Source organism: Saccopteryx leptura, chromosome 1 (genome assembly GCF_036850995.1).
Source record: "Saccopteryx leptura isolate mSacLep1 chromosome 1, mSacLep1_pri_phased_curated, whole genome shotgun sequence".
Lineage (NCBI taxonomy): Eukaryota > Metazoa > Chordata > Mammalia > Chiroptera > Emballonuridae > Saccopteryx > Saccopteryx leptura.
This window is the reverse complement of record NC_089503.1, coordinates 10,093,617-10,118,485: the sequence shown is the minus strand read 5'-3', so window position 1 is coordinate 10,118,485 and position 24,869 is coordinate 10,093,617. Positions and strand designations below refer to the sequence as shown.

Here is a 24,869-nt window from a genome sequence, read left to right as displayed (position 1 = left end):
TGCTGTCTGGACAGTGATCTATGTTTTGGTCAAAAATGGCAAGTTGGAGTATTACTCACTAGAGACAGGGCTGTTGAAGAGGCTGGCTTCTTGATGCTTTAGCTCAAGTACTCAGTGGGTACTGTTTCCCAACTGCCTTTTTTCTACAATCACAGATGCCTTTTCACGGCCCAACCCCACCCCCATTTCCACATTTAATCACACACATCTTGGTGAGAACTCTAGGGCTTTATTACAAATGGAGTTGACTGCTAAAGAGCCAGCACCCTCTCAAATCTTTCTTTTCCATTCCTCCTCTCAACATCTCTCTCCATAGCAGGTCACTGGCCATTATGGAAGAAGAGTTGGGGGAGAGTGAAAGGGAGCAATATTTTGTCCAAAGTCTTCTGAAACAACCCCGGAGTCCTCTTGGCTCCAGCTGAGAATCTTCTGGTGAAAGAGGTAAGATCTAGCTCCCATTTTCAAGGTCCTCCATATCTACATCCTGGGGGGCTTTTGTCTTCTTTTGCACTTTGGGCTGTGGCTCACTAGTCCTGGCTGGCTTTGCAGGGGCTTCCACTGAGGAAAGAGAAAGAAACATGAAAGAACCCCCGTGGATCCAGGCTGCCCTCTCACCCCACCTCTGTGCCCCAGCCTCACCTTCCATGGCTGCTTTCTCTTTCTGAGCAAGCCGGATTTGCTGGAGGAGTTTTCTGCGCTTCTTCCCAGATAGTGTAATGTTGGCACGCGCACTGGACCTGAATGGTTGGTAGGAGCAAAGATCCAGTTAACCTGAACCAACAGAAACAACACAAGTGGTTCTAGCTCTTTGGATCCACATCAAAGAATTAATTGAAAATCTGGACTCTGACCAGGCGGTGGCGCAGTAGATAAAGGGTCAGACTGGGATGCGGAGGACCCAGGTTTGAGACCCCGAGGTCGCCAGCTTGAGCGCAGGCTCATCTGGTTTGAGCAAAAGCTCACCAGCTTGGACCCAAGGTCGCTGGCTCGAGCAAGGGGTTACTCGGTCTGCTGAAGACCTGCGGTCAAGGCACATATAAGAAAGCAATCAATGAACTAAGGTGTCGCAATGAAAAACTGATGATTGATGCTTCTCATCTCTCTCTGTTCCTATCTGTCCCTACCTATCCCTCTCTCTGACTCTCTCTCTCTGTAAATAAAAAAAAAAAAAAATCTGGACTCTAAGTCAGAGTTTCATCTCAACACATAAAGTACTTAACATTAAATGTTGCCTGACCAGGCAGTGACACAGTGGATAGAGGATCAGCCTGAGACGCTAAGGATCCAGGTTCGAAACTCCACAGTTACTGCTTGAGCGTGGGATCATAGACATGACCCCATGGTTGCTGGCTTGAACACAAGGTCTCTGACTTGAGCAAGGGGTCCCTAGCTCAGCTGAAGCCCTCCAGTCAAGGCACATATGAGAAGCAATCAATGAACAACTGAGGTGCCACAACTATGAGTTGATGCTTCTCATCTCTTGCCTTCCTGTCTCTCTCACACACACACACAAAAATTAAATGTTATTAAATTTTAGTATATCGTACAAACTTGCAAGGGAAAACTGTTTTTCTCCTCTGTTCTCAATACTTATGATGTTGGAGGGGGCAGTTCCCACATCAAACAATGCTCCCAATTTTCAGCAAACATTATCTGAGTGTCCTAAAATTTTAATTCAGTTCTGACATTATACCTGGAAATAGCATGTTGCCACCCTTATTTTTGACCCACCTGCTATAAGTCAGGATTTTCAAATTCCTTTTTTCAGACTCTGTAATCTGGAAAATAGCTCACAGAAATCTGGGAAATGTTTACTTGCAGAAGAGATGCCCAAAGTGCCCAAGCCCTCTTCAGGTGAGCTACCTTCCAAGCTCTACCAATTCACCAAACAGGAAGTTTATCAAACATCTGTTGTTCAAGAGTTTTTTGATAGAGCTTAGTGGCCAGCACTCTCAACAGTTCCTATTTCTCGGAGATCCCAAGGAGGGGGCTTAATTTTCCAATCCCCTAAACATTGAGTTTTTATGGTGATTAGCCCACCCTGTCACTCAGTAGCATAAATTTAGGTGTACTCAGAAGGAGCTTCTAATTAAAATAAAAATCACTCCCATCAACCCACAGGTTTTAGGGGCTCTGAGCCAGGAACTAGTGACAAAGACCAAATAAATTTCTTATTATAAACTCTGCAGATGTTGATATTGAAGAAGTCAATCAAAACAAAACAAAACAAAAAAGTCAATGAATGGATTGATTAGGAACTCTTCCCCAAGACTCAAGGGACCCTGAAACTTATATGCAAAACCTTACATGTGCCTCTGTAAAAATTCATCTAGTCGTGTACGCTTTAAAATTTACTTATAAAAATCTATGTGACTGTACAATCTTTCTTGGGGAGATGGGAGAGTGGATAGCTCTCCTTAAGATTATCAATGAGGTTCAAGACCCAAAGAAGGGTTGTGAGCGACCAGAATAGTGAGAAGCTAGTAGAGTTAAGGCATAAACACAGCATCCATGTCCCTTGCATAAATGTGAGCGCACAGTGAAAGCAGGGAGGTGCTAGATGCTCCGGAGTTTGGCAGAAAGGGGAAAAGAGACTAGGGGGGAAGACCCAGGGGAACAGGTATCTGGCACTCACGCCCGCTTCTTGAGGTGGTGCCGCGTGATCAGCCCTTCGTCTATCACGGCCCCGACCACCCGGTGCTTCAGGCGCCGCTCCCGGTTCAACACCCGCCGACGCTTGAACAGCTTCTTCTTCAGCTCCTGCAGGGGAGGAAGATGCTAATCAGACGGAGGCCACGCATAGTGACCCGGGATCCCCGCACCCGGCGTCTCTGTTCTGCCAATCCCGTTTCGGGCAGGATTAGAGGGCTCCGGGACGCTTCGGAAACAAAGTAGGCGCTCCCCCATAGTCACCGTTCGGGGACGGTTGATTTTACCCCCCGGAGCACCCATGGCTGAACACCTTTGCCGGCTTCCGGTCTGCGTTTTCGCAGCTCTCAAGGTTCGTGTGGGCCCCGCCCTTCAGTTCTCCTCAAGCCAATCGTAGCTTGGGGGCGGGTCCTAGTGCTATATAAAGGATCTCCGCGCGTTCCCAATCCTTTCCAAGGGCAGCTGCGAAGTAAGGATGGTCTCGCTTTGTGAACCAACTTGGGACGTGCGGGGGTTCTAGGCGGGGCTTGCGGACCCTCCTCTTCTTGGCGGGGTTCGGGCGTGCGGTCCCGATCCCCGTAATGTACGGAGGCAGAGGGAAAGGGCCCCGGCCCTCTCGGCGTCATGTCTTCGGTGCCGACGGTTTCCAGTCCGCCGGTTCTATCCTCAAGCGCCGGGACACGGTTCTCCAAGGTACAGGGCAGACCGAAGTTCTGTGGGCTCCTCCTGGGGAACTTCATGCCTCCTTTCCTCCTTTTGTTGCAGGTCCGTGAAGCCGCCCCAGGAGATGGAGCTGTCCTAGCCCCTCTTTTCCACTTCCCGTTGCAACCAATAAAGGCCGTTCCTACCGTTGTAGGTGTGTGTGTTCGCGTGCTTTTTCCCCCCGAGGCTGCAGAGTTAGGCTGTACGCGTTGTTCCGTGAAGCAGATTTTGCAAATCTTCTCTTGAATCTGAGGCTTCTGCCGGAGTGCGCGCAACATTTCGCAGAAGGTTCTCTGGCCGACCTTGCCGGCCCCTCTGGATGGCCGCGCTACACCGAACCCTTCACTTGGCGACCCTGGCTGCGGGGACGCGCCGCTCCTTAGCGGGTAGGAAAGATGGACAGTGGGAGGGCAAGGTAGTTGCTTCGTCACCCAGGAGTCTAGTCCTTTAAGTGTGGTTCATAAAAGCTCAGGTTACGCTGAGCGTTTTTGCAGCCGTTGGATAGGGCGCCGGATGACACATCCCTTCCGCTTGTGCCCACAGGCTCCCTGGCTGGTAGCTGCCTGGCGGACCGCTGTCTCTGGGATAAGGTGTACGCCCAGCCCTGGCTGGGTAGCGTCCCTACCTTCGACTGGTTCTTTGGATACGAGGAAGTGCAGGAGCTCCTACTGCCCCTGCTGCAGAGGGCCCAGGCTGTCTGTCCACTGCCGGTGTTAGACGTGGGCTGTGGGACCTCGAGCCTGTGTACAGGCCTCTACACCAAGTGCCCACATCCCGTGGACGTGCTGGGGGTCGACTTCTCTCCTGTGGCTGTAGCCCACATGAAAAACGTCTTGGAAGGTGGCCAAGGCCAAACGCCCCTGTGCCCTGGACACCCTGCCTCCCGCCTCCACTTCATGCAGGCTGATGCCCAGAACCTGGAGCCAGTGGCTTCCTCGGGCTCCTTCCAGCTAGTGCTGGACAAGGGCACCTGGGATGCTGTTGCTCGGGGCGGTCTGCCTGGAGCTTACCAGCTGCTGTCAGAATGCCTGAGGGTCCTAAGCCCCCAGGGGACCCTGATTCAGTTTTCAGATGAGGACCCTGACATTCGGCTTCCCTGTTTGGAGCAAGGATCGCAAGGCAGGACCGTGACTATACAGGAGATAGGCCCTTTCAGGGGCATCACCTACTTTGCTTACTTGGTTCAAGGTTCTCATTAAAGACTTAATCTTGACCCTAGAGTTTTCTGTGGTTTTTTTTTTTTTTTTTTTAATATTCATTTTAGAGAGGAGAGAGAGAGAGAGAGAAGGGGGGAGGAGCTGGAAGCATCAACTCCCATATATGCCTTGACCAGGCAAGCCCAGGGTTTTGAACCGACGACCTCAGCATTTCCAGGTCGACGCTTTATCCACTGCGCCACCACAGGTCAGGCGACCCTAGAGTTTTTGTTGGATAAAGAGAGATGAAGAGAGCTTTGCCTTTGCAAGATGGCCGGAAAATGAGGATTTCGGTCCTGGCTTCCACATTAACTAGCTAGGTGCACAAAGTACTGGCTGTTTCTGTGCCCCAGTTTACACATCAGAAAAGTAGGAATGATACCTGGAGTTATGGGGATTGCATACAATGATAGCTGAAACATTTAGCAGGACCAGTCCCAAGATGAGTGGATCTAACCCCCAACTAACTGGAACTTGTGAAAGCAGCAGATAGCTCTTACCCAAATCCCAGCAATGATTGACTTGTATGACCCAGTGGCCTAACCTCTAAGCTCATTTTTCTCACCTGTACAGGGGAGATTGTGAAAGGATGAGTAGACGGGATCCATAAATAAGCCTAGGTGAAATGTTCAAGGAACGAGGACAAAAAATACTTACCCTCAAAGCTCCTGGGAGGCAGGAGATGGGGATATTCCACCAAGTGGCTTCTGCAGACACTGAAGCCTGTTCTTGGATCCCAGAGAGGACAGGGATTGGGTGCTTCCTGACACTCTGTGTCCTCGGGAATCCAAGAGGCATTTTGTCCCTGTTCCTGCCCCCAGCTGAGTTCTGGGTTAAAGGTTCTTAAGGGAGATTTGGGGTCCAGTGGGCTCCATGTCCAACCTGGGTTGGGGGAGGGGAGTTAAAGAGCCCATTAACAGTGAAAAATATTCCTGATGCATTGAAATTTTTTTTAGAGACAGAGGAATAGATAAGGACAGACAGACAGGAACGGAGAGAGATGAGAAGCATCAATCATCAGTTTTTTGTTGCGACACCTTAGTTGTTCATTGATTGCTTTCTCATATGTGCCTTGACCGTGGGCCTTCAGCAAACTGAGTAATCCCTTGCTCAAACCAGCGACCTTGGGTCCAAGCTGGTGAGCTTTGCTCAAACCAGATGAGCCCACGCTCAAGCTGGTGACCTCGGGGTCTCGAACCCGGGCCCTCCGCATCCCAGTCCGACGCTCTATCCACTGCACCACTGCCTGGTCAGGCCTGATGCAGTGAATTTTTAAAAAATAAAATGAACTGCCTGACCAGGCGGTGGCGCAGTGGATAGAGCGTCGGACTGTGATGCAGAGGACCCGGGTTCGAGACCCCAAGGTCGCCAGCTTGAGTGTGGGCTCATCTGGTTTGAGGAAAAGCCCGCCAGCTTGAACCCAAAGTCGCTGGCTCCAGCAAGGGGTTACTCGGTCTGCTGAAGGCCCGCGGTCAAGGCACATATGAGAAAGCAATCAATGAACAACTAAGGTGTTGCAACGCGCAATGAAAAACTAATGATTGATGCTTCTCATCTCTCTCTGTTCCTGTCTGTCTGTCCCTGTCTATCCCTCTCTCTGACTCACTCTCTGTCTCTGTAAAAAATTTTAAAAAAATAAATAAAGAAATAAAGAAATAAAAATAAAATGAACTTATGATACTTGTTTCCCTTCAAATCAATTAAATGTAAAAAAAAAAAATAACCCATGAATTTGTAACTTTTGCTTATAAAACAGCAAGACAGCAATTTCTATGAAGAGTCTAACTTCACAGCCTCAGTTTCCTCATGAGAAGAAAGTACCTCCCTCATTGGGGTCTGAAGATCATGAGGTAAGTGTTTAGCACACTTCCTGAAACATAATAAATGCTAAAAAAAAAAAAAAAAAAAAAGAAAAAGTTTAGCTTGACCTGTGGTGGCGCAGTGTTTGTATCATATATGGCATTGACCTAGAATGCTGAGGTCACCAGTTCACAACCCTGGGCTTGCCTGGTCGAGGCACGTATGAGAAGCAACGACTAGGAGCTGATGCTTCTCGCTCCACCCACTCCATTTCTCTTTAAAAAAAGATCTTTAAAGAAAAGTTTGTATAACCATATACAAACATGGAGGAAAATCTGTAAGAGAAGACATCCCAAATGTTAACCTATCACTGGGCAGTCAGATTTGGGGTAGTAATTTTATCTTCTTTTCCTCACAACAAACAGTAGTTTAAAATGTTAAAAATATATATATATATATATTGCCTGACCAGGCGGTGGCGCAATGGATAGACCGTCGGACTGGGATGCAGAGGACCCAGGTTCCAGACCCCGAGGTCCACAGCTTGATCGCAGGCTCATCTGGTTTGAGCAGGAGCCCGCCAGCTTGAACCCAAGGTCGCTGGCTCCAGCAAGGGGTTGCTTGGTCTGCTGAAGGCCCGCGGTCAAGGCACATATGAGAAAGCAATCAATGAACAACTAAGGTGTCGCAACAAAAAACTAATGATTGATGCTTCTCATCTCTCTCCATTCCGGTTTGTCTGTCCCTGTCTATCCCTTTCTCTGACTCACTCTCTGTCTCTGTAAAAAAAAAAAAAAAAAAAAAAAAAAAAAAAAATATATATATATATATATATATATATATATATATATATATATATATATTAAAAGAGATGACCCATCTGACATCAGAACTGCCTCTAAAGTTCAACCAGGGCACCTCGTTTTTTTCACTATATTTATTGAATATCTGTGCCTGGCACTAATGCAAGGGATACAACTGAGTTTCCCATCTTGGTCCTGCTCAGAACATCCAGGTCACAAGGGCCCCGTTGAAGCTGCCACTCCCGTCACCTGGCTCTTCACTTTGGTCCTGGAAGAACACCTGGGCCTCTTCTTCCTCATCATCACTGAGCAACAGCAGCTCCTCATGTGGCCACCGGAGCTCCCTGCTCTCTTCACTTACCTCAGAGGCTTCTACCACAATGGAGGGCAGACGAGTCTTCTGAGAGACAACCTGCATGGGGACAGCAGGTTTCTTGGGCTAAATTGGAGGATGAGCCCGCAGTGGCAGGGCGCAGGGCGGGGCAGTACTAACCTGAACATCCTGGTGACCTTCAACGCCATCCTTTTCTTCTCCGTCCTTCCAGAGAAGGTTGGTCAATCTAGGACTTTCTGGATGCTGGAGGAAGCCTGGGTGATCTCTAGGCCAAGGCCCATCCTCGCTGCTTCCTGGCACAAGGTCCATGGCTGCTGATTTTTAGTGTACAGGGTGGCTGAACTCAGTAGAGTTCTGAACCCCTGCACAGTGCACCCCACAAACTGCTCCTTTAATCTTCTTTGGAGCCTAGCTCCTTAATCACTTCTGAGGAGAGCAGGATGACATGCTTGGAGATTATGGGCCTTCCAGGGGAGGGGAAAATCCCAGGACTGGGATAAGAGCTTTATTTTTATTCACCTCCCTAGTGACACTGGGAAAGGCAGCAGAGGTATCAACAAGGGCACCCGGATTAAAGCCCTGTGAGTGAAAGGCCTAGACAACAAACTTGAAACTTCCTAATTTCTTTTTATTTATTTACTTATTTTTAATTATTTACTTATTGATTTTGGAGACAGAGAGAAGAGAGGAGGGGGAAGAATTGTTCATGTGTTCTTCCACTGAGTTGTGCATTCATTGGCTCCTGAAACTTCCTGATTCCTTTGCATACTGGGTTTCCCAAATTGATGTATTTCCTTGTATCTTTTTTTTTTTTTTAAGATTTTATTTATTCATTTTAGAGAGGAGAGAGAGAGAAGAGATGAGGAGCAGGAAGCATCAACTCCTATATATGCCTTGACCAGGCAAGCCCAGGGTTTCAAACCAGGAACCTCAGTGTTCCAGGTAGATGCTTCATCCACTGCGCCATCACAGGTCAGGCTCCTTGTATCTTTTTAATGAATATTTATATGGTATTTACTATTTGCAGGAACTGTTGGGGGTTTTTCTAAACTTTTTTAAAAATTAATTTTGGAGAGATAGTTTGGAGGTGGGGGAAGAGAGAAACTTTGACTCACTATTCTACCCATCCATGCATTTATTGGTTGATTACTGTATGTGCTCTGACCCCATCGAACCTGCAATCTTGGCATGTTGGGACGATGCTCCAACCACTAGAGCTATCTGGCCAGGGCACCAGGAACTGTTTTAAATGTTTTACATGCAGCCTGACCTGTGGTGGCACAGTGGATAAAGCATCAACCTAAACACTGAGGTTGCCGGTTCGAAACCCTGGGCTTGTCTGGTCAAGCGCATGAGAGTTGATGCTTCCTGCTCCTCCCCCCTTCTCTCTCTCTCTCTCTCCTCTCTAAAAATGAATAAATAGCCTGACCAGGCGGTAGCGCAGTGGATAGAGCATTGGACTGGGATGCGGAAGGAACCAGGTTCGAGACCCCGAGGTCACCAGCTTGAATGCGTGCTCATCTGGTTTGAGCAAAAAAGCTCACCAGCTTGGACCCAAGGTCGCTGGCTCGAGCAAGGGGTTACTCAGTCTGCTGAAGGCCCACGGTCAAGGCACATATGAGAAAGCAATCAATGAACTAAGGTGTTGCAAAGCACAACGAAAAACTAATGATTGCTGCTTCTCATCTCTTCGTTCCTGTCTGTCTGTCCCTGTCTATCCCTCTCTCTGACTCTCTGTCTCTGTTTTTAAAAAAAAATGAATAAATAAATCTTTAAAAATATTAAATGCGGCCCTGGCCGGTTGGCTCAGCGGTAGAGCGTTGGCCTGGTGTGCGGGGGACCCGGGTTCGATTCCCGGCCAGGGCACATAGGAGAAGCGCCCACCTGCTTCTCCACCCCTCCCCTCCTCCTTCCTCTCTGTCTCTCTCTTCCCCTCCCGCAGCCAAGGCTCCATTGGAGCAAAGATGGCCCGGGCGCTGGGGATGGCTCCTTGGCTTCTGCCCCAGGCGCTAGAGTGGCTCTGGTCTCTGCGGCAGAGCGACGCCCTGGAGGGGCAGAGCATCGCCCCCTGGTGGGCAGAGCATCGCCCCTGGTGGGCGTGCCGGGTGGATCCCGGTCGGGCGCATGCGGGAGTCTGTCTGACTGTCTCTCCCTGTTTCCAGCTTCAGAAAAAAAATACAAAAAAAAAAAAAAATTAAATGCTTTGCATGTAAACTTATTTAATTACCCTAAAGCTATGAAATAGATACTGTTATTAGCCTCACTTTCTGATGCAGAAACCAGGGCACAGAAAACTTAAATGACTTTGTCCAGACACAACTAAGAGATGTCTATATATATAAGGTCTACCGGAAAGTTCTGTTCATTTCTATCACAACAAGTTTCGACATGTAAGCACATGTTTATTTGGTGCATGTGTGCCTCTCTATTTTTATCACTTAATGTATACATACTAACGTAGCAAATTAACTAAAACAAAGTTAATTCATGTTAGTCTTATGTGTGAAGCGATAGTGTACCCATGGCTACTGATAAAGTTCATTTACGCCACTGTATTGTATACGAATTTCAACAAGGAAGAAATCCTACAGAAGCATGTAGAAATTTATTGGAAGTGTTTGGTGAAGGTACAGTTTCTGATAGGACATGCAGAAGATGGTTCGAAAAATTCAAAACAGGTGATTTCGACCTTTCTGATAAGCCACGTTCTGGGCGACCATCTTTGATCGATGACAATGTTGTTAAGACCATGTTGGAGCAAGATCCTTTTCTGACAACACTGGAGATTGCAGAAAGGCTTAATTTAGCTCAGCAAACCATTTTGGACCATATTCGGAAGATAGGATTGGTGTGGAAATATATTATTTAATAAAGTTTATTGACAGTAAGAAAAATTTGTATTTTGTTTTATTCCAAAAACGAACAGAACTTTCCGGTAGACCATATATAATTTTTAAGAGAGAGGGAGAAATACCGATTTGTTGTACCACTTATTCACACATTCATTGGTTGCTTTTGGTATGTAGCATGAGCTGGGATTGAACCTATAACCTTGGCATATCAGCACAACGCTCCAACCAACTGAACTACCAGTCAGCTTAGAAGTGTTTTCTTCTCCAAATTGGACTTTGGTATGTTACACAAAAATGCAGAGTTTTCATGCTTTAAAAAAGGATATATAGCCCTGGCCGGTTGGCTCAGCGGTAGAGCGTCAGCCTGGCGTGCGGGGGACCCGGGTTCGATTCCCAGCCAGAGCACATAGGAGAAGCGCCCATTTGCTTCTCCACCCCCCCCCCCCTCCTTCCTCTCTGTCTCTCTCTTCCTCTCCCGCAGCCAAGGCTCCATTGGAGCAAAGATGGCCTGGGCGCTGGGGATGGCTCCTTGGCCTCTGCCCCAGGCGCTAGAGTGGCTCTGGTCGCGTCAGAGCGACACCCTGGGGGGGGGCAGAGCATCGCCCCCTGGTGGGCAGAGCTTCGCCCCTGGGGGGCGTGCCGGGTGGATCCCGGTCGGGCGCATGCGGGAGTCTGTCTGTCTCTCCCCGTTTCCAGCTTCAGAAAAATACAAAAAAAAAAAAAAAAAAAAAAAAAAGGATATATGGCCTGACCTGTGGTGGCGCAGTGGATAATGCGTCGACCTGGAAATGCTGAGGTCGCCGGTTCGAACCCTGGGCTTGCCTGGTCAAGGCACATATGGGAGTTGATGCTTCCAGCTCCTCCCCCCTTCTCTCTCTCTGTCTCTCTCTCTCCTCTCTAAAAATGAATAAAGAAAAAAAAAAAAAAAAAAAAAAAAGGACATATGCCACCTGACCTGTGGTGGTGCAGTGGATAGAGCATCGACCTGGAATGCTGTGGTCACTGGTTCAAAACCCTGGGCTTGCCTGGTCAAGGCACATACAACATACAACCAATGAACAGCTAGAGTGAAGCAACTACTTCTCATTCCCTGCCCCTCCCCTTTGTAAAATCAATAAATAAAATCTTAGCCTGACCAGGCAGTGGCGCAGTGGATAGAGCGTCGGAGTGGGATGCGGAGGACCCAGGTTCGAAACCCCAAGGTAGCCAGCTTGAGTGCAGGCTCATCTGGTTTGAGCAAAAGCTCACCAGCTTCAACCCAAGGTTGCTGGCTTGAGCAAGGGGTTACTCAGTCTGCTGAAGACCCACGGTCAAGGCACATATGAGAAAGCAATCAATGAACAACTAAGGTGTTGCAACGAGCAACGAAAAACTAATAATTGATGCTTCTCATCTCTCCATTCCTGTCTATCCCTCTCTCTGACTCTGTCTCTGTAAAAAAAAAAGAGAGAGAAAAAAAATCTTAAAAAAAAGAAAGATATATGCCAAGGATATACCATGATGAAAAATGAAACAAGATTACTTTTAACAAATTTATTAATAAGTAAAATAAAGAAGAAATATGTAAATATACCTTTTCCCCACCCAGTACACTTGGCTTTGAGTTTTTGTTCAGGATTTGAAGGGATTTAAGGGGGTCTGTAGACTGATTAATGTGTCCAAGTATTTGTATGTCCACTCTGTATTACCTACAGCAACCATGAAGACACTCACTCTCCCTTTAGCATCCCACTCCGGACCTCAAGACAAGAGGCCTGCGGTCGACCTTCAGTGCCGACACCTTGACACACCCAACTCACTCCGCCAAATCTAGACTTAAGACACAGGCGCTCTAGAAACGTTTCGCTAATTAGGCCCTCTCTAGCCTACCCTTTTTCTATGGTGTCCTTTGTGGGTCGCTCTAGCCTGCGCAGGAGGCGGCGAGACGCCGTGTTGGCCTTTCTAGGCTGCGGGAGACAGCTGAAGCAGTCTCGCTGGTCATCTATGGCGTCCTTGCGCAAATCGCTGGTCGCAGTCGCAATAGTGGGTGCGTGGGCTGGCGTGGGCTCCGCACTCTTTCTTCTCGTGACCCCTAGAGAGGAGCAGGTTCAGGTGATGCTGAAGGTGTGAGCAATTGGAAATCCGAAATGGGGTGGGTCGGTGGGCGGACGGGCGGAGAGCCGCGGGCTGGGGGCTAGAACTACGAACCTCTTTTCCTGCCCGCAGGGGATGCCGGGGCTGGACTCCCAAAGCCGGGAAGAGGCGGCCAAGACCAAACAATTAGTGCTGGCCACTCTGCAGAAGGCAGCTGACACGCAGGAAAATGTGACCTGGAGGAAGGACTGGATAAGCGGCGGCGGCGGGAAGTCAGCGTGAACGGGGACCTGCACCGGTGGACGCTGGGAGCTCTGCTCCAGGGGCGCTGGAGTCCGAGGCGGCCTTTTTCTTCCGTGGACCTGGCGGGGAGGCCGGGTCCAGGAAGCTGCCGCGGGGTGAGCACGTTCCTCCCAAACCCAGCACTGGCTGCATGGTCACGCGGGGCCATCGGATGTGGCGAACTGAAGGAACTAGTAAACCACGTTCTTCCATCCAGAGAGTGAGCCCTGCAGTCTGACGCCGTGAATGTCGTGTTCTGGGGCTGTGTTCTGCGGGCAGGAATGACCCCGGCTCCCGCCCACCCCATTCCCCATGTGAGGTTGAAACCCAGTAGGCACAGCGACCATGTTTTCAAAACACAAGTCAGGTCATGTAAATTGTTTGAGTGTACTTTGGGGGATAACCTAGCATCATTTTTGAAATCAGACCTATCCTTGAAATTTTGTAATAAGTACAGTATATGCTCAAAGAGGACACTTTGGGTTCCTGTTCTTCCATTGAGGTTGGAGTGGCACTTCTAGCACTTAAGATGTGCCTGATGGCCCTGGCCGGTTGGCTCAGTGGTAGAGTGTGGGCCTGGCGTGCAGGAGTCCCAGGTTCAGTACTCGGCCAGGGCACACAGGAGAAGGGCCCATCTGCTTCTCCACCCCTCCCCCTCTCCTTCCTCTCTGTCTCTTTCTTCCCCTCCTGCAGCCAAGGCTCCATTGGAGCAAAGTTGGCCCGGGCCCTGAGGATGGCTCCATGGCCTCTGCCTCAGGCACTAGAATGGCTCTGGTTGCAACAGAGCAAGGCCCCAGATGGGCAGAGCATCGCCACCTGGTGGGCATGCCGGGTGGATCCCGGTCGGGCACATGCGAAAGTCTGACTGCCTCCCCAGTTTCCAACTTCAGAAAAATACAAAAAAAAAAAAAAAAAAAAAAAAAAGATATGCCAGATGTCTTCTGTGGCCATTATTTTTATTTATTTATATTGACTGATTTTAGAGAGAGGAGAGAAAGGCGGGTGATGAAGTGCGAAGCATTTGCTTCTAGCCCGGGATTTGAACTGGTGACCTCAGCATTCCAGGTCTAGGCTTTAGCCCCGGTGCCACCACAGGCCAGGCATCAGTGACCGTCATCTAACCTTCAGAGTCCATTTGCTTAGGGTAGTGACTGTGCTTGCAAAAACTTTGTTTTTGAGTCCTGGCTGGATGGCTCACTTGGCTGGAGCATTGTCTTGCAATGCAGAGGTGACTGGTTCAGTCCTTGGCTGGGGCACATACAGAAACAGATTAATGCTTCTGTCTCCCCCTTACTCCCTTACTCTCTCTGTATTCAATAAAAATAAAAAATTTAAAAAAATAGGAAAAAATAAAGACAAAAAAAGCAACAGAGAATAATTAAAAAAAAAACAAAAAACTTTGTTTTTGAGAGACAGAGAGGGAGAAAGATGAGAAGCACCAACTCACAGTTGTAGCACTTTCTTTTAAGTTGTACACTGATTGCTTCTTATACCTCCCTTGACCAGGGGGCTTCAGCTTAGCCAGCAACCATGGGCTCAAGCCAGGGATGTGGGTCATGTCTATGATCCCACGCTCAATCCAGCGACCCACGCTCAAGCTGGAGAGCCTGTAGCTAAAGTGGGATGAGCCCACACTCAAGCCAGCAACCTTGACCCAGCATCCCAGGCCCATGCTGTATCCACAGCACCACCACCGGTCAGGCAGTCAGATATCTTTTTTTTTTTTTTTTAAGTGAGAGGTGGGGAGATAGTGAGGCGGACTCCTGCACATTAAGAGTTCCTGACCAGGATCTACCAGGCAACCCCATTAGGGGCTGATACTGGAGTATTGAGCTACTTTTAGCACCTGAAGCTGATGCGCTCCAACTGAGCTATCCTCAGCACGCCTGTGTCCACATTAGAACCAATCAAGCCACTGGCTACAGGAGGGGGAAGAGGGAGAGGAGGGGGGTGGATGGAGAAGCAAATAGTCGCTTCTCCTGTATGCCCTGACCAGGAATCGAACCCAGGACATCATACACCAGGCTGATGCTCTATTTGCTGAGCCATCAGCTCGGGCTCAGACAGATCTTGATTCAACTCCAGCATATTACAAAATCTCTCTGACCTTCAGTCCTGTTCAGTGAAAGGTGATAATTAAGGGCTGTCATAAGATTAATTTAGAAAAGTAAAGTGCAGTGCCTGGAAGAGCAGCCTTTCAGTAAATAGTGGGGTTCCCCCGCTTCAGGATTTCACTACAGTAATTTTTTTTTTTTTTTTACAGAGACAGAGGGATAGGATAAATAGGGACAGACAGACTAGAATGGAGAGAGATGAGAAGCATCAATCATGAGTTTTTCGTTGCAACACCTTAGTTGTTCATTGATTGCTTTCTCATATGTGCCTTGACCACGGGGCCTTCAGCAGACTGAGTAACCCCTTGCTCAAGCCAGCGACTTTGGGTCCAAGCTGGTGAGCTTTTGCTCAAACCAGATGAGCCTGTGCTCAAGCTGGCAACCTTGCGGTCTCGAACCTGGGTCCTCCGCATCCCAGTCCGACGCTCTATCCACTGCGCCACCACCTGGTCAGGCACTATTGTAATTTTTTAAGACAACTTTTTAAGTGAGAGAGACAGGAACATACAGGGAGAGTGATGGGGAAGTATCAACTCATAGTTGTGGCACCTTAGTTGTTCATTGATTGCTTCTCATATGTGCCTTGACCAGGGGGCTTCAGCTGAACCAGTCACCCCTTGCTCAAGCCAACAACCTTGGGCTTCAGGCCAGTGATCATGGGGTCATGTCTATGACCCCACTCCAGCTGGTGACCCTGTGCTCATGTTGGTGAGCCTGAACTCTAGCTGGCAACCTTGGGGTTTCAAAACTGGGTCCTCAGCATCCCAGGCCAACATTCCATCCACTGTCCCACTGCCTGGTTGAGCTTTAAAAATTTAAGTTTTTTTGTTTGTTTGTATTTTTCTGAAGTTGGAAATGGGGAGGGCAGTCAGACAGACTCCCACATGTGCCTGACCAGGATCCACCCGGGATGCCCACCAGGGGGCGATGCTCTGCCCATCTGGGGCCTTGCTCTGTTGCAACCAGAGCCATTCTAGCGCCTGAGGCAGAGGCCATAGAGCCAGCCTCAGCGCCTGGCCAACTTTGCTCCAATGGATCCTTGGCTGCGGGAGGGGAAGAGAGAGACAGAGAGGAAGGAGAGGGGCAGGGGTGGAGAAGCAGATGGGTGCTTCTCCTGTGTGCCCTGGCCAGGAATCGAACCCGGGACTTCTGCACACCAGGCTGACGCTCTACCACTGAGCCAGCCGGCCAGGGCCAAAATTTTTTAAAGTTTTTAGAGCCCAGGCCAGATAGCTCATTGGTCATCGTCCTGAAGCATGGAGGTTGCCAGTTCAATCCCTGGTCGGGGCACATACAGGAATAGATGTTCCTGTCTTTCTCCTTCTAAAAATCAATAAACATTTTAAAAATTGATTTTAGAGTAGAGTGAAAGATTATTGTATGTGCCCTGAGAGGATCAAACCCACACATGTAGCATATCAGGAGGACGCTCTACAGTTTGTGACCCTTTGCCAGCCCGGGAATGAGAGGAAAGGCAGCAGCTGTTTGAGGAAACACCAGGGTGAGGTGATCAGCAGCAGTGAGACGGCTCCAATAAAGGCGTTTGGCAGTTCAGAGCCTGAGCCCCCCAGGTGTGTGTTCAAGATGTGTAACTGGCTACCTGTGTTGGTTTGGGCAAATCAGGTGCTTTAGTGTCCCAGCCTCTAAAATGGTGGGGTAACTATACCTACTCTTAGGTAATAGTGCCTTCATATCTCAGTTAATACATATAAAGTATTAAAATGTGTGGTACATACTAAGTTTTCAATACTTTTTGTTTTTTGAGAGGAGGGGAGATAGTGAGACAGACTACTGCAAGCACTCCAACGGGGATCCACCCAGCAACCCATCTGGGGCTGATGCTGGAATCAACCAAACTATTATTATTTTTAATTTTTTTTTTTTGTATTTTTCTGAAGCTGGAAACGGGGAGAGACAGTCAGACTCCCGCATGTGCCCGACCGGGATCCACCCGGCACGCCCACCAGGGGGCGACGCTCTGCCCACCAGGGGCGATGCTTTGCCCCTCCAGGGCGTCACTCTGCTGCGACCAGAGCCACTCTAGTGCCTGGGGCAGAAGCCAAGGAGCCATCCCCAGCGCCCGGGCCATCTTTGCTCCAATGGAGCCTCGCTGCGGGAGGGGAAGAGAGAGACAGAGAGGAAGGAGAGGGGGAGGGGTGGAGAGGCAAATGGGCGCCTCTCCTGTGTGCCCTGGCCGGGCATCAAACCTGGGACTTCTGCACGCCAGGCCAACACTCTACCACTGAGCCAACCGGCCAGGGCCTATTATTATTTTTAATTGAGAGGCAGGGAGGCAGAGAGAGACAGACTCCCACATGTGCCCCAACCGGGATCCACCAGGCAAGCCCCCTTCAGGGCAATGCTCTGCCCATATGGGGCCGCTGCCCTGTTGCTTTGCAATCAAGCTATTTCAGCGCCCGAGGCAAGGCCATGGAACCATCCTCAGCACCTGGAGCCAACCTGCTTGAACCACTGAGCCATGGCTGCAAGAGGGAGGACTGGAGAAGCAGATGGTTGCTTCTCCTGTGTGCCCTAAAAATTAAACCCAGGACTTCCACATACTAGGTTGTTGCTCTACCACTAAGCCAACAGGCCAGGGCCTCAACTGAGCTATTTTTAATGCCTGAGGCTGATGTTAAATCCAAACGAGCTATCCCTAGCACCTAGGGCCAATGCTGGAACCAACTGAGCCACTGGCTATGAGAGGAGGGAGAGACGGAGGAGAAGAGAAGCAGATGGTTGCTTGTGTGTGCCCTGACTGGGAATCGAACATGGGACACCCACATGCTGGGTCGACACTCTACCTACTGAGCCAGCCAGCCAGGACTCAATACTTTTTAGTGCAGAAGATATGCAGTAGTAAAGGTCACTAATGTTCCTCAACTTTTAGGAGTGACCACATAAAAAATTACCCTTTTAGTAGCCAGAATTACTGGGGACTTATTTGGCGCCAGGCACTGTGCTAACACGCTTTTTATTGGCATTATGTAACCCCCACAACAACCCCAATTGACATGCGTTATCAACCCTATTTTACTAAAGGAGGAAACTAGGCTACGAATCAAGGCACATAGCTAATAAGGATTTCAGGCGTATGCCCCACCTCAGCCACAGGAGCAAAAGGTGCCATCCACTGTGTACTCCCCACCCTCCCAGCACCTCCATCAACTTCCCAAGCAACCATCAGACCCAGAGATTAGGAACAAGTCTCTTTGTTGGAAACGTAGGATAAGGAGTAGGCCCTACTCTAAATGCACTCCCTTTAGATTATTCCTCTGCCTAACCATTCAGGAAGGAGTCCGGCACATAGAGAACTTGGTTTATTTATTAGGAAGGAGATGTCAGTGCTTTATCAAAGATGAAGAGGTCAGAAAGGGACAGCGGAATAAGGGCCTCTCAGCTGGGACATTTCTTGGCCACAATGAGGACAGCAGAAGGCACAAGTCCTAAAGATGGAAAAAGAGGTTTAAACCACATGTCTGCTTTTTGCCCCCAAAATTCCTGGCTTCACAGCACCTCCACAAAGTCCCTTCTCTTTGCATCTCTTCCTTTCTCAAGCATGTCCCCCTATCACCCCCCAAGTCTGCCTTCAGGTCCCACATGTCATACCCAGCTCCTGCAAGGGCCGCTCCATGTCAGCCTCTGAGAAGGCTCGCCGGGGGAAGCCACTGAGCAACTGCACAGGGTCCTGGCCGGCCCCAGGTTCCTCCCCACGGTGCAGCTCCACATAGAGCCTGACAGCTGCCAGCTGCTCCCGCGCCCGGAATGTCTGGGTCAATGAGGTCCCATCTGGCAGCCTGACCTGGAGGGCAAGTGAGACGCAGGACCGTGAGTGTCTGAACTGAGTGAGGTACCCAAGGAAAGAAAAGAAGAGCAATGCTGGCTCCTTTCAGATTGAACAGCACAATTACTATTGAAAGAACCTAATGAACAAGCAACCACTTAGACTCTGCTTTACTAAGCACTGAATAAAGAGACTCCCTACTGGCAATTTAAGAAAGACAAAAACAAGATTATACAGAACTACCTGGATAAATACTACATCATAAATGAGTGTTAGCTTTGCAAACAGCTGTGTAATAAACCCAACAAAAGCAGGAACAAGTATAGAGGTAACTGCTGAGTAAGAGAAAAATACGGATTTAAATAAGACAGGCAAGTGAAATTTGATATCATTCCAAAGAGTGGAGGAGGCAGGATTTCAAAAGTCATTTACAAAGAAGGGAGAGGTTTGGCAAAGGAAACGAAACTGAAAAAAGCTCTGGGCTAGGTGCTTTACAGGCCAACAGAGGGGTTCCAGGAGCAAGACAGGAATCAGAACAAGTACCTGTATACGACACTGGTCATACTCCCGCTTGGTGGGAGGCTCCTGGCTGGGAGAGGAGGGGACAGGACCCGGCTCAGTGGGCGGGGCTGGCTGAGAACTCACACCACCACCATACTGGAGGACAAAGTAAAACACCCATCAGGCACTCACCTTCAGGAGAAACACTGTGTAACCCCATCTTTTCCCTCTGAACAAAACATAGGATTTACTAGCCTCACCTACTAAATTACTCTCAACATTTCCCAACCACCTACCTTCTTGGCTCTCTCAGCTTTGTCTCTTTCAATCTTTTCTCGGACTCTCTGCCTAGAACGCAGACAGGAAGAAAGTAGGTCAGGCTGACAAAACAAATATTGATTCCTTTCTTATCTCTTATCCAACACTCCCAGCACCCAGACCTGGCAGCTAACTCTTCAGCCTTTTCCCTCCTCCGCTCCTCAGCGGCCCTGCGCATCTCGTCCTCCTGCAGCCGCTGTCTGGCAGCTGACAGCTCTTGCCCTTGTCTCCTGCGCTGCCGTTCCCGTTCCAGTGCCTCCCGCTCCTCTCTTTCTTCACGCTCGCGCTGTTTCTGGGCCACCAGCTCCAACATCCTGTATTGCAAAGAGGAAAGAGCTCAAGCCTGACCAGGCGGTGGCGCAGTGGATACAGCGTCAGACTGCGATGCAGAGGACCCAAGTTCGAAGCCCCAAGGTCGCTGGCTTGAGTGTGGGCTCATCTGGTTTGAGCAAGGCGCTCACCAGCTTGAACCCAAGGTCACTGGCTCTAGCAAGGGGTCACTCAGTCTGCTGTAGCCCCACGGTCAAGGCACATATGAGAAAGCAATCAATGAACTAAGGTGCTGCAACGAAGAACTGATGCTTCTCATCTCTCTTCCTTCCTGTCTGTCTATCCTATCTGTTCCTTTCTCTGTCTCTGTCATAAAAAAAGAGGAAAGAGGCCCTGGCCGGTTGGCTCAGCGGTAGAGCGTCGGCTTGCCGTGCGGGGGACCCGGGTTCAATTCCTGGCCAGGGCACATAGGAGAAGCGCCCATTTGCTTCTCCACCCTCCCCCTCCTTCCTCTCTGTCTCTCTCTTCCCCTCCCGCAGCCAAGGCTCCATTGGAGCAAGGATGGCCCGGGCGCTGGGGATGGCTCCTTGGCCTCTGCCCCAGGAGCTAGAGTGGCTCTGGTCGCGGCAGAGCATCGCCCCCTGGTGGGCAGAGCGTCGCCCCCTGGTGGGCGTGCCGGGTGGATCCCGGTCGGGCGCATGCGGGAGTCTGTCTGACTGTCTCTCCCCGATTCCAGCTTCAGAAAGAAAAGAAAAAAGAAAAAAAGAAAAAAAAAGAGGAAAGAGCTCAAGAGACATGAACATAGATTGGGAAAGTGAATTTATAACAAGGGACTCAGAAAACAAAATCAAGCAACACGTGTCCCAAGACAGATTAAAAAAAAAAACAAAACGAAAAGGAAAATGCCAAGAAAGGACAAAGGGAATGTGAAAAGTTTGAGGATCTTTGATCAGACCGTATATTGAGAAGAGATGGAAGGGGACCCTCAAATATGCAAGACTGTTCCTTACTATATACCTCTTAGTCTGTTCCTGTCTTTCCTCTTCACTCAAAATGGGTTTGCTTTCTTCCTCAGCGGATCCAGATCCTACAAGCAAGCAATAAGTATCACTGCCCGTCCATCCTCCTTGGGCCCTTCCGAATAACCACTGTGTCCCTCCATCACGACCTTCAGGGCCACTTTGCTCCGAGGAGGTGGGTTCCCGTCCCAGCATATGTCCAAGGGGGGTCGCTAGCGGCTCGTCCACATCGGGGTCGTCTTCGTGCTCCATCAACCTGGCAGGAAGTCGGGAGGGAGGTCAACACTGAGGCTGCCCCTCCCGGCCCCCAGTCCCCTGCCCCCCGGCGTGAACGCTCACCAGTCCATCGCGGCCTCGATGCCCTGGTTCCCTGTGAGGGCCAGAGCCTTCTCCCTGGGGGCAGAAACACCGTGAATAGCGCCCGCGAGCCATGGTGACGGTCAGGCAGGGGGGAAAGCCCGACACGTCCGCGGCCTGGGGTAAGAGGGGCTCCCTTACGCGCGTCCCCTGGGGAAGCCCATCTCGATGAGGCTCTCCAGAGCCGTCAGCTCCGCCATGGCGCCGCCAACGCCGCCTCCGCGGGGACCTAAGAGGACAAGAAGGAGGGCGGACGGCGTCAGCGCGGGGCACCCCCGGCCCGCGGGCAATCCCGCTCCCGACGGTCCCGCTCCGGCGTTCGGTCTCAGCCGACTCTGGAGCCCCCGCGGACTCCCGACGAGAAGAAAGCGGAGGGAACGTGGAAGTGCCCGGATCTGTTTGGGTCACGTGGAGGCGGACGAGGACGGGTGCTGCCGAGAGCCAGAAAGCACAAGCCCGGCCCTTCCGCCAGGACCAGCGCGGGCGGGGCCGGCATTTCGTGGGAGTTCGGGATAGAGAAACGGCCCCTAAACCCGGGGGCCTGGGCGTGGTGGGGAAAGACTGCGCGGCCCTGCAATCCAAGCGCGGAATGAAGCCAGCTCCCCATGTGGTCCTTGGGCGCAACCAGTTGGCAAGTTGTTTGGCACTGTTTATCAGGAGCCTTACTAATGTGCATTCTCTGACCCGCCCAGCCTGTCGGGGGAATTGAGCCATCCTTCGCCCTACTGGGGAAAGGATCTCTGCAAAACACAGTATCTTACCCTGTCATTACTTCCCTGCCTTTTTATTTATTTATTTTTTATTTTTTTACAGGGACAGAGAGAGAGTCAGAGTGATAGATAGGGACAGACAGACAGGAACGGAGAGAGATGAGAAGCATCAATCATCAGTTTTTCGTTGGGACATCTTAGTTGTTCATTGATTGCTTTCTCATATGTGCCTTGACCATGGGGCTACAGCAGACCGAGTAACCCCTTGCTCGAGCCAGTGACCTTGGGTCCATGCTAGTGAGCTTTTTGCTCAAGCTGGCAACCCCGGGTCTCTAACCTGGGTCCTTCCGCATCCCAGTCTGACGGTCTATCCACTGCGCCATCGCCTGGTCAGGCACTTCCCTGCTTTTTTATTTTTTTTATTTTTTTTTATTTTTATTCATTTTAGAGAGGAGAGGGAGAGAGAGAGAGAGAGAGAGAGAGAGAGAGAGAAAGAAGGGGGAAGGAGCTGGAAGCATCAACTCCCACATGTGCCTTGACCAGGCAAACCCAGAGTTTCGAACCGGCGACCTCAGCATTTCCAGGTCGATGCTCTATCCACTGCGCCACCACAGGTCAGGCACTTCCCTGCTTTTTAAAAATTATTATTATTATTATTATTTTATTTTACTTATTCATTTTAGAGAGGAGAGAGAGAGGGAGAGAGACAGAGAAAGAGAGAGAGAGGGAGAGAGAGACAGGGGGGAGGAGCTGGAAGCATCAACTCCCATATGTGCCTTGACCAGGCAAGCCCAGGGTTTCGAACCGGCGACCTCAGCATTTCCAGGTCGACGCTTTATCCACTGCACCACCACAGGTCAGGCTAAAAATTATTATTTTTAAGTGAGAGAGAGCAGAGAGAAAGACACAGCATCAATTCTTTGTTGTGGAACCTTATTTTTTCATTGATTGGTTTCTCATATGTGCCTCGACTGTAGGGGGCTCTAACAGATCCAGTAACCCCTAGCAGTTCAAACCAGCGACCTTGGGAGCTCAAGCCAGTGACCTTTGCGCTCAAGCCAGTGGCCTTGGGATCAAGATGATGCTCCTACATTCATGCCAGTAAACCTGCACTCAAGCTGACGAGCCTGTGCTCAAGCTGACAATCTCTGGGTTTCGAACCTGGGACCTCAGTGTCCCAGGTCGACGCTCGATCCTCTGTGCCACCAACAGTCAGGCATATATCTATATAAAATTGACTTTAGAGAGAGAAGGGATAAAGACAGACAGTAACATCAATCAGTTCCTATAGGTGCCCTGACCAGGAACTGAACTGGCAACTTCTGCGCATCTGGACAACGCTCCAACCAACCGAGCTATCTGGACAGGGCAAGCATGTTTTTATATAATGAGATAGTTGGCCCTCATTATTTGTAGATGGATAAATGCTGAGGATACATAAAGCAAAAATGGCACAAAGTATTTACTGAAGTGTGATAAGTATATTCTAGATAACAACCGTATTCTAAAATTATTCTAGAGGCCCGATAAGAAGAGAATGATTAAATTGTATAATACTGCCTGACCAGACAGTGGCGCAGTGGATAGAGTGTCGGACTGGGATGCAGAAGACCCAGGTTCGAGACCCCGAGTCGCCAGCTTGAGTGTAGGCTCATCTGGTTTGAGCAAAAAAAATTCACCAGCTTGGACCCAAGGTCGCTGGCTCAAGCAAGGGGTTACTCGGTCTGCTGAAGGCCCGCGATCAAGGTACATATGAGAAAGCAATCAATGAATGAACAACTAAGGTGTCGCAATGCGCAATGAAAAACTAATGATTAATGCTTCTCATCTCTCTGTTCCTGTCTGTCTGTCCCTGTCTATCCCTCACTCTGACTCTCTCTCTGTCTCTGTAAAAAAATAAATAAAAAATAAAAGTTAAATTGTATAATACTGCCTCTTTGACCTACTTCCAGGTAAGTACCCTATTGAAATACCCAACATGTGGATACACACATAAAAAGGATGTTCATAGGAAACAATGGAGACAACCTAAATGTTCCATCAAAGAGCAATGGCTACTGTTGTTTAAGGAGTATCCTCCTATAGAAAGTTATGCATTCTTTAACATCTAAGGAGGCTATGATTTACCAACAAGGAAAATTGTCCATAAGAAACAAAGTGAAAAGTAAATATTTGTCTTGCATAAAGATCTGCTCTGCTACAGGCAGTAACATCTTGAGGAGAACTTCACTTTATACTCTCCTTCAGTATTATGTGAAATTTGTTGTGTTACTTATATAATTTTTTAAATGTTCTAAGATCTTCAAATCCCACTTCTGGGGAGAAGATGTAAGACCAGTAAAAGTGAGAATTAGCCTGACCAGGTGGTGGCACAGTGGATAGAACATTGGACTGGGATGTAGAGGACCCAGGTTTGAGACCCTGAGGTCACCAGCTTAAGTGCAGGCTCATCTGATTTGAGCAAAGCTCACCAGCTTGGACCCAAGGTCGCTGGCTCGAGCAAGGGGTCACTCAGTCTGCTGTGGCCCCACGGTCAAGGCACATATGAGAAAGCAATCAATGAACAACTAAGGTGTTGCAACAAAAAACTGATGATTGATGTTTCTCATCTCTCTCCGTTCCTTCTGTCTGTCCCTATCTATCCCTCTCTCTGACTCTCTGTCTCTGTAAATAAAAAAAAAAAGTGAGAATTATACTCTTCAGAAATATATAAAGAATATATAAAGAGAGAGAGAGAGAGAGACAGGAAGGGAGAGAGATGAGAAACATCAACTCGTAGTTGTGGCACCTTAGTTGTTCATTGATTGCTTTCTCATACATGCCTTGACCCCGGGGGGTGGGGAGCGACTCCAAGCCAGTGACCCCTTGCTCATGCTAACGACCTTTGGGCTCAAACCAGCGACCATGGGGTCTGTGATCCCATGCTCAAGCCAGTAACCCTGCCCTCAAGCTGGTGAGCCCTTGCTCAAGCCAGCTACCTCAGTGTCTCGAACCTGGGTCCTCAGCGTCCCAGGTTGACACTCTATCCACTGCACCACTGCCTGGTCAGGTTACTCCTCAAAAATTTAAACTTTTCTACATCCAGTTTACTTTAAAATAAATTCA

The 24,869-nt window shown here is 49.3% G+C and overlaps 4 protein-coding genes and 1 non-coding gene across 8 annotated transcripts; 3 read left to right on the top strand and 2 right to left on the bottom strand.

Moving 5' to 3' along the window:
* Positions 1-211: 211 nt before the first annotated feature.
* Positions 212-7,894, bottom strand: LBHD1 (LBH domain containing 1). Of its 2 annotated transcripts, none has more exons than XM_066360388.1 (6): positions 7,644-7,894; positions 7,400-7,589; positions 5,205-5,429; positions 2,636-2,760; positions 640-737; positions 212-558 (listed from the first exon to the last, which is right to left on the bottom strand). In XM_066360388.1, exons 1-6 carry the CDS (start codon positions 7,791-7,793, stop codon positions 528-530), a joined length of 819 nt encoding a protein of 272 aa, XP_066216485.1. In that variant the 5' UTR covers positions 7,794-7,894; the 3' UTR covers positions 212-527. The 2 variants fall into 2 exon arrangements, with proteins under 2 accessions (XP_066216485.1, XP_066216493.1); XM_066360396.1 differs by having other exon boundaries at positions 7,400-7,562; positions 7,644-7,893.
* On the top strand, positions 2,966-4,565 carry CSKMT (citrate synthase lysine methyltransferase). Of its 3 annotated transcripts, XM_066360378.1 has the most exons (4): positions 2,966-3,342; positions 3,415-3,505; positions 3,605-3,737; positions 3,895-4,565. In XM_066360378.1, exons 3-4 carry the CDS (start codon positions 3,671-3,673, stop codon positions 4,548-4,550), a joined length of 723 nt encoding a protein of 240 aa, XP_066216475.1. In that variant the 5' UTR covers positions 2,966-3,342; positions 3,415-3,505; positions 3,605-3,670; the 3' UTR covers positions 4,551-4,565. The 3 variants fall into 3 exon arrangements, with proteins under 3 accessions (XP_066216475.1, XP_066216468.1, XP_066216462.1); XM_066360371.1 differs by lacking the exon at positions 3,605-3,737; XM_066360365.1 differs by lacking the exon at positions 3,605-3,737 and having other exon boundaries at positions 2,966-3,505.
* LOC136389787 (small nucleolar RNA SNORA57) lies at positions 3,185-3,333 on the top strand. Its single transcript, XR_010748360.1, has one exon. It is a non-coding gene; the product is annotated as a small nucleolar RNA SNORA57 (small nucleolar RNA).
* A 4,157-nt stretch (positions 7,895-12,051) lies between the features above and the next one.
* On the top strand, positions 12,052-12,911 carry UQCC3 (ubiquinol-cytochrome c reductase complex assembly factor 3). Its single transcript, XM_066360405.1, has 2 exons — positions 12,052-12,439; positions 12,542-12,911. Exons 1-2 carry the CDS (start codon positions 12,215-12,217, stop codon positions 12,689-12,691), a joined length of 375 nt encoding a protein of 124 aa, XP_066216502.1. The 5' UTR covers positions 12,052-12,214; the 3' UTR covers positions 12,692-12,911.
* Positions 12,912-18,110: 5,199 nt separating this feature from the next.
* On the bottom strand, positions 18,111-21,469 carry UBXN1 (UBX domain protein 1). The gene is made up of 9 exons (XM_066360353.1): positions 21,196-21,469; positions 21,037-21,090; positions 20,847-20,953; positions 20,696-20,765; positions 19,531-19,722; positions 19,387-19,438; positions 19,133-19,246; positions 18,415-18,607; positions 18,111-18,251 (listed from the first exon to the last, which is right to left on the bottom strand). The coding sequence occupies exons 1-9, from the start codon at positions 21,252-21,254 to the stop codon at positions 18,202-18,204; spliced, it is 891 nt and encodes a 296-aa protein (XP_066216450.1). The 5' UTR covers positions 21,255-21,469; the 3' UTR covers positions 18,111-18,201.
* Positions 21,470-24,869: the final 3,400 nt, after the last annotated feature.

Coding starts and splice junctions, on each gene's coding strand:
- CSKMT (XM_066360365.1), top strand. CDS start 3,274: ATGTCTTCGGTGCCGACGGTTTCCAGTCCGCCGGTTCTATCCTCAAGC. Junction 3,506..3,894: donor GGCCGTTCCTACCGTTGTAG/GTGTGTGTGTTC, acceptor TTGTGCCCACAG/GCTCCCTGGCTGGTAGCTGC.
- LBHD1 (XM_066360388.1), bottom strand. CDS start 7,793: ATGGACCTTGTGCCAGGAAGCAGCGAGGATGGGCCTTGGCCTAGAGAT. Junction 7,590..7,643: donor AAGGTCACCAGGATGTTCAG/GTTAGTACTGCC, acceptor CCTCCAATTTAG/CCCAAGAAACCTGCTGTCCC. Junction 559..639: donor AGAGAAAGCAGCCATGGAAG/GTGAGGCTGGGG, acceptor CTCTTTCCTCAG/TGGAAGCCCCTGCAAAGCCA.
- UBXN1 (XM_066360353.1), bottom strand. CDS start 21,254: ATGGCGGAGCTGACGGCTCTGGAGAGCCTCATCGAGATGGGCTTCCCC. Junction 20,954..21,036: donor ATCGAGGCCGCGATGGACTG/GTGAGCGTTCAC, acceptor ACTTCCTGCCAG/GTTGATGGAGCACGAAGACG. Junction 19,723..20,695: donor AGACAGGAACAGACTAAGAG/GTATATAGTAAG, acceptor TTTGCAATACAG/GATGTTGGAGCTGGTGGCCC.
- UQCC3 (XM_066360405.1), top strand. CDS start 12,215: ATGGTGTCCTTTGTGGGTCGCTCTAGCCTGCGCAGGAGGCGGCGAGAC. Junction 12,440..12,541: donor AGGTTCAGGTGATGCTGAAG/GTGTGAGCAATT, acceptor TCCTGCCCGCAG/GGGATGCCGGGGCTGGACTC.